At 39.4% G+C, this 7,775-nt stretch overlaps 1 protein-coding gene across 1 annotated transcript in view; it reads right to left on the bottom strand.

The window, feature by feature from the left end:
• The window catches only part of KIF26B (kinesin family member 26B), a 305,891-nt gene that overhangs the window by 198,043 nt on the left and 100,073 nt on the right, over positions 1-7,775 (bottom strand). The window contains exon 2 of the mRNA XM_009893663.1: positions 5,022-5,555. Within this exon, the coding sequence (XP_009891965.1) occupies positions 5,022-5,555 (534 nt within the window). The remainder of the gene's footprint in view (positions 1-5,021; positions 5,556-7,775) is intronic.

Here is a 7,775-nt window from a genome sequence, read left to right as displayed (position 1 = left end):
TGCTGAACACTTTTAAGAAGCAGCAGAAGCAGCAGCAAGTGGAAGAGAAATAAATTAGACAGCAGAGACTTTGAAAAAAAGCTTGGAATCAAAATCCTAGATGGAAATACCCCCCACACAGGCGTTGGCTCTGTATCTGAACTCTCCATCTTATGCCCAACTCTAATCATTACCAGTTTCTTTTTAAAAGCCTACGCCTGAAAGAACTGATGTGTTATGAGACAGCTGTGACCTAAGTAAACTCCAAACAAATCATTCGCCACTGCAAAACTCCAGAACAAGCTGGTACTTTCTCAGAGAACAGTGTTCTTCTAAACACACATTATACATAAAGAGGAAACAGAAAGCACATACTGTAGGCTTTCATCAATTGTACACAAACAAAGCCTTTGATAACTCTCTGAATAGGCTTGAGATCATTATGCCTGGGGCCAAGGGGCTCTCAGTAGTTTAAGATCTCATTTTCCAAACTTTTGGTCAAAAGGGTCTTTTTAAGTGTAAGGGAGAAAGGAACACTTTTTCCTTTAATATCGTTATGTTCACAATACCCCTACTCAAATCCTTACATGCACTATCATTTTCCTTACCAAATTCAAACTTTACAACCCCAAGGTAAGGAGCAGGAGGTGCTCACCTACCCACATCAACAGCCACGTTTTCTGTTACCCACCCTTCCCTTTCATGGCCCACATTGATCCTGGAACAGTTGGCCTTTTCCAGTTCTCTGGTTCTTTCTTACCTTCCAGTCACTCAGATCTACCAAACACACTATGGGTTTTTTTTGTTGTTATGCTTTTTTGACCATTCTACTTAAAGACATGGAAAGATTCTTATGCAGATCCAGGACGGTAACTAGATGACCGAGGAAATGGCCATAGTTTTATGTTCTGCAGCTCACACCACAGTGCAGTTAATGCCATGCTTTTGCTTTAGAAGCACACCAACATGCAAGAACCATGCAGTTAATTTAAGTTAAAAGGGAGCACCCATTCTAAAGAGGAACAACTACTTCTAAATAATGGAGTGCTTTTACTCCAGAAGTGTTTTAGTGTAACTAGCTTAATCTAGGCACTATTTTCAACTCTTTTCCCTTTGAAAGCAAACCCTAAATCAGTCTGAACAACTAAGGATGGAAATCTATCTCATTCTTTAATGTGATGGTTTTGTTTCAGCTACTTTACCAGCTTTGGATAATAAAGTAATAAAAACGTTATGCATTCAATTTTGTACCACATTCTCTATAAAAATTACAAGAAGCAATCATTTCATCAAGGTATTTGGACTTTTGGCTCCCCAGTTAGTACCACAGGCCCAAAGGTCTCTGTAGAAATGTTACGTAATAACCAGTAAGCAACAGAAATGTACTTAACATGGTGGTATCCTGTAATTCACATTAGCAGCTGCACAAATAATTACAGCCCTTCTCAGGTAAACCCGCACCAATTTAAATGAGTTTTCTCTGAGCAGGGAAGGAGAGAAATCCCTTTGAGTGATAGGGAGATCAACAGAAGCCTTTACACTGTCTTAACTTTACACTGCTAAACACTGTCTGATCCCCCAGGCATACAAATGCTACCTGCTAATGACTGAAAGAGTATGATTTTCAGACTCGATCAAATTCTACTGAATCTTGGTTGGTATTTTCCTACATGTATTCAACAGAAAGGGGTCACTTTTACCCTGACCATGTAACCATTTCAGCACTCCAGCGTTCACAGGAGGGCTTTAACGGCCATGCTTTTTGTTTAAGATAATCAATTCCCCTTCCCTTGCCTCTGATTCCCTGTTTTGTAAGAGGACCACTTACCAGCAAAATGTGATTCAGCCCCTTACGGAAAGTAGCATCAGCTGTTCATTTGTGAGCCAGGCCTAGGTGACATCACAGGTTTTTGGAACCAGACTTTTGTTTCTGTCTAGTCAAGGGGTGGCTAAACATGGAATCACATAAATCAGGGCTGTTGGGGACTGATGGGGTCATCTATGCCATTTCCTAATCTCCAGGTGGGACCAGTTTTGCCTAAACAATTCTTAGCAGCTCTTTCTGACTTATTCTTAGAAGACTCCATTGATGAGTTCCCATAATGCCTCCATGAAATTATAAGAAAGTTTCTTTTACATCTGAAATGCATCTCCAGTTAAAGACAGTATTACTACTTCTATTTTTCAGACTTTAAACATATAATACATTACTAAATCTGGTAGTGTATAAATTGACATTTGTTTTACTTACTCCTGATAGCAATTACTCTTCCTGGAAAAGTAGGTGAAGAGAGGCATGTCATTTAAGACTTGCCCTACACTACTGCAGCAGCTAAGCCCTATAATATCTCAACACTCACTTTATTGGTTTAGGGGTTTTCTTTCTACCTGAACTGAAACAAAAGTTGTAATTCATTCCCCATAACAAGGTTCTAATTTCAGGCAGTCTGGAGGGGAAGATCCTAGGAAGGGAGTAACATCCTAGAACTTAAAATAGTAGGAATACTTTTTGGTGCCTAAAATTTCCATGAGTCAATTCTGAGCCACAGAATGTCACTTCCAAACTAACGTTTCCTCTTTTTGGTGATACTTCAAGGAAGAAAACATGGTCAGTTTTCAAGGTACTCAACCATTTCTGTCAAGTTATCTAGACTGTCTAACAAAAGCTAATTTACAACGGGAGGTGTCTACAACAGGCGCCATTAAGTCTAGAGCCATGAGACTGACTTCTCCCTGGACATCAATTTAACAAGATTATGATGTAGAAGGGTACTGTACCTCTCTGAAGTGCAAGGCTTTTTATCCCAAGAAATTATTTTCTATTCCTCTTAGCTAATGCACAGTGAGGTTTTGCTAATCACCGTTCTTAAGGGAAGGCAAGAAAATTTAATTAATATATAGACATTCGCAAGTAAGTAGCTAGTGCCTCTTTTTTAAATTCACATTCAAATCAAGAAGGATGCTAATTAAAGTGAGGTAACAGATTCATTTTCCTAGTGCTCTTCCCCAGCAGAGTTTTGTAACTGTAAGTGCATAATAAAAAGATATTTATATGGGAGAGAGATCTAAAACGTTCTGAAAAAGTGTAGCAAATAAGATTGGAGATTGGTTTCTGTACACAAAAGCAGAAAAAGCAAAGCTCGCATCTTCCTACTACTTCAAGTTACAAATAAATTCCTTTTCAAAGTTTTTCTTCTTACTTGACTAATTCACAGTGTGATACAGATACTACACAACCAAATGCTAAAATCCTTTCAACGTGTCTAAAGAAAAAAAAAGCTATCATTATTATTCCTTGACTCAACAATTAGATGTGACACTTGAGTAAAGTGAGAATTTTAACATTTGAAGACATAATCTTAAAGAGAATATAAAACTTACTATCAACACAGTCCATCATAGACCAACATTGCTAGGTTTGTTTGGTTTTTTTTCAGTTTGTCTGGGTGTTTTGGGGAAGCTTGCTTTGTTTTTTGAGGGGTTTTAAGTTGTTTGGTTGGGTATTTTTGGAGAGGGGTGGGGAGCAGTCTCTTCTATTTCAAGGTTATTGAAAGGAGAGGGAAATGGTAGGCAACAGTCCTTAATCTAACTGTAGCCAAACTACAGGACCAGTCTGGAAAGTTTTGAATATTAGATTCTCCTTAGCAAATCTCTTCAAGACAAAATGAACCATCTAGAAACCATGGAGTTTATTCAAAAGTAAACAAGGAACACATTTTCATAGAAGATGAATCTAAAAGATTGGGACTGCAGTAAAATTGAACTGATTTGCCTAATACAAATAATAATTACTCAGTTTTTTTAAAGCACACTCTTTGTTTAGGCTTTTTTATTAGATCAAACTCAGATCAGATTTATTTTTTTTTCTTAAATCAAATTATGATCGCATACTGACCTGCCCAAATGTGATTCAGGTTCACTAGAGCATAAATCCAGAAAACTATAAAGTCACATATTTACCAGATAAAATAACTGTAGTTCACTTCTGGTTTTACCAAGTCTTTTTTGGTGCTTGACGATATCTTAATGCTTATGACTAACATAACTTTTTTCTGGCTGTAATATCAGTTACTCATACTAATGGATGTTAAATATTAATTTAGGGATCTATCTTGCAATCTGTTCACAACTTAGTAGAAAGACCAACTTCCAAAGATCTTTATGTACCTAAGGAAGCCAACAGGGGTGGCTGGGAGAATTCAGAAAGAATAGGCTTGTGTTGCAATCTGCAAGTGCTCGGGCACTCTAAAAATCCCACCACCTGCAGCTAAATGCATAGGAAAGCCTACCTCCTGTCATAAAAGCACCTCCTGTGCCAGCTGGTGTGGATGGGGTCTACAGGTACTTATGGGTGTGGTGCACCAGAAAACAGCAGGCCAAAGAGGAGAAAAAGAACATGTGAGAAGTACGTGAAAATCTCCCCAGAAATGCTAAGCTCTGGAGACTGGTGGACCTGTTGAATCCATGAGGAATGATAAAAATCAAAACACCAAGAATCAGATGAATCTGCAGAAGGCCACCAGCACACACGAGCATCAATAAGAATGTATGTAACTTAGAACACAAAAGTCATTCCTGATATATGTAGTCAAAGACTATAGGATCATATGCACACATGATGAACCAAAAAGACCTTCTGGGTCCTGCCTGAATACCAGCCCAGAAGTCACTGGTGCACTAATGTGGTTGGGTCCCAGCCGTTACTCCAAATACTACGACCAAGAGTGAGCGAGAACTCTGTGAAGGAATAATTGCATATAGTGTATGAATAGTTATCTGCTATTAAAAACAACAGCTTGGTTCTATTATTAATAACAGCTGAATTAATAAAGCGTATTCTAAGTAATACTGGTTGTGATCTGTGTTTCCCCCTACTCAATCCCCTATCAGGGAAACAGAAACATTATAGCACTCCTTGTTCTGGTGCTCGCTATACGAGCACTACTCACTCTTCTACCCAGCAGGCACAAGCAGTATTAGCATGCCCATGCAAGCTTTGATGGGAAGAAAACTAACATATTTTGTTATTTTAAAATACTTACTTGGTAGGGATATAGAGTGACGCCATTCGTTCTTGACAAAGACCAGGTGCCGTCAAGGTACTGATGAGCCTGGATTGCCACAGAGTTGAGAACATTACCGTTGCTGGGGCTGGTGGCCATCTGAAAGCTGACCTTGGCTTGGTGTCCAGGAGAGCCATTTTTCTTCTCCACCCCATTGACAATTCCTAGACTGCTGGGTTTGCCAATGTGTTTGTTGGCAACAAAGCCTGTATAATTAGATGTAGCATAAGGAGCTGGCATGTACGCCCAGTCCCTGGGCTGCAGGCTGCCCATGTGCCGGGGACTCACTAATGTGGGGTTATTGGAGAGAGGTGGGGGAGAGCCTGGTGAGGCATCATAATGTTCTGAGTTGGCAGCTTGTTCTAAGGTCAGCACCATCTGAATGGCCTCTTGCTTCAACTGGTTCAGGTGTGTGGCACAAACGTCACATCTGTTGTCCTTCTCGTTCCACGCCTTACGAATGGTATTGGGAACTTGGAGCTTGTCATGAATCACTGAAGAGAAACCTGGATCCTGAAAATCAAACAGAGAAGGGAGAGGGGGCAACAGAAAAGAAATGTTTAACCATGGTCACGACAGTGAAACATTATTACTGCTGATTGTGCATTTCAAAAGCCAATTTATGAGATAAGCTTAGAGTGCAAACAAAGGCCATTAGATACAGTCAACATATGCCAGCAGCAGAGCTGAACAAAAATGAGAAACAAGATCATGATGGAAAGAAAAAATTCTTTAACTTTTACTGATAAGTGGCAAATATTATAATTCCACTGCAAGCTTCAATGCATGGCAGAGAGAATGAATTAACCTGCTTCACACCACTGCACCTAATTTCTGGCTTGAATGAAATCTACTCTTAGTTATACAGGTGAGATCAAGAGCAACTCCACTAAAACCAGTGGGCTTGCAGCAAGGTTCACAAATCCATCTACTCATCAATGCCAGTTTTTGGTACTCAGAAAATCCAGGAAATATTCTGCAACAAAAATGTTTCAAAGCCTGCTTGTAAAGAAAAAATTAAGAAAAAAAAAAAAAGAAGTGCCACCATCACTCTCCCAAAATCCTTTTCAGAATTCCAAACAGATGGATATTTGATAAAGTTTTCAAGAGCTTTTCAGCATTTCATTTACCAAAAATACGCTTTTCAGATGGAAACAAAAACACACCACACTTTTCTATTAATCAAATGTTTTACCACTATTTTGGGTATCTGCTGATAATGTAAAATAAAACAATAATTTTATTTAGAAATTGGAACATGTATGGGGTCAATAATTTGTAAAAAATAATTTTCTTCTTGGAAAGCATAGTTCTGGTGCAAAACCACTGATGAGGTTTGAAACCTCACGCCATTACCTCATGGGTATATAGGTAGATCTTTGAATGTCAGTGGTACTATTTACAGAGCACTACACCACCCTGATCTGACTACAGTCATTGAATGCTGACCTAAATTGCAAAGTGCTTCAGTAAGTTGTGAGGTCAAACAGCACTCTTAGCAGGAGCTTATCACCAAACTTGCCTAGTTCTTACAGTATCATACAGTTTTGCAAATACACAGCAATGATGTGTGTTACGCAGAACAAACAATGGCAGTTATGTGGTGGAACTATTTCTTGGAAATTTCACAACACATTTTTGTGGTTTTACAGACCAGGCAGGGCAGGGCAGACTTCACCTTCCCCTCCCTCAAGTTTTGGAGACTTATTGGTAGATTTTCTTATGACTACTCAAAAAGATTTACAATCAATAGTATCAGAATCTTTTTTATTTTTTTTTTCCATTTTTGTGGCTTTAGCAGGGGGGGGGGGGAAATCACACAAATAGACACCACCCTTCTGAAGTAATTTGTTGAACCCCATGCTATCCAAGATGAACAAATTTCATGTCTTGATAGTTTGGCTGTGCTGGGAAAGAATGGGTAGGGGGTATAATATAGGGAGGGAGACAATTCACTGGTAGAGGGTCATATTCATTATGATCCGTCTTTATTATACACTCAAGTATTTTATTTTCACTGTTTAACTACCGTGAACAGCTCCTCAGCATGCAGTGATTAATTGATTCATAAATCATGGTGCCTCTTTATGCACAGCAGCAAAAGAGCAGTTCTAGCCTCAGAAGCCCAAGAGAGTCATATAAGCTGATGGGAAACAACAGGAGGCTGAGATCTGATCAAGCCTTAAGCTGGTCATTTCTATTCTATGCACAAAGGGGGTCACAGCATCAAAGTGCGTCAGGAAGGCAGGAACTGGATTCTGCACCAACCCTCCCCCCTTAACCTTTGGGAAAGAGACTGGTGGAAATCAGGGGGAAAAAATGGGATGCAAAAGATGTCAAATCTTATTTTCCATCCCAGACCATAACTAGGTCGAGGGATCATATCAGATATAGGCACCCCACCCATGATGCCAGGTACACGGAGAAAGGACTCTCTATTTTTACCATAATGTGTTAGACAAAGCTACCCATATAGCTGAAGTGAGGTGTGAGCCTTCTTTCCAGGCTGTTCCACATCAGTCCAGGAAAAATGCTTGCCAGCTCTTCCCTCAGCTAGGTAGTGCCACAGAGCTAGTTGTTGTTCTTTGAAAGTTAACTTCCCTTAGGCAACTGGGCTTGAACCCAGGTAATTATATACAACATTCAGATCCAGCAGCAGTTCAAGATGGAAATTCCTGCATACTATGATAAATATTCCAAGGAAATAAAGCCTTCTCTAAAGTAAGCAAATGT

Source organism: Charadrius vociferus, unplaced genomic scaffold, assembly GCF_000708025.1.
Source record: "Charadrius vociferus isolate BGI_N301 unplaced genomic scaffold, ASM70802v2 scaffold309, whole genome shotgun sequence".
Taxonomy (NCBI): domain Eukaryota; kingdom Metazoa; phylum Chordata; class Aves; order Charadriiformes; family Charadriidae; genus Charadrius; species Charadrius vociferus.
Note: the sequence above shows the minus strand (reverse complement) of the source record. Positions and strands in the feature narration are given on the sequence as shown.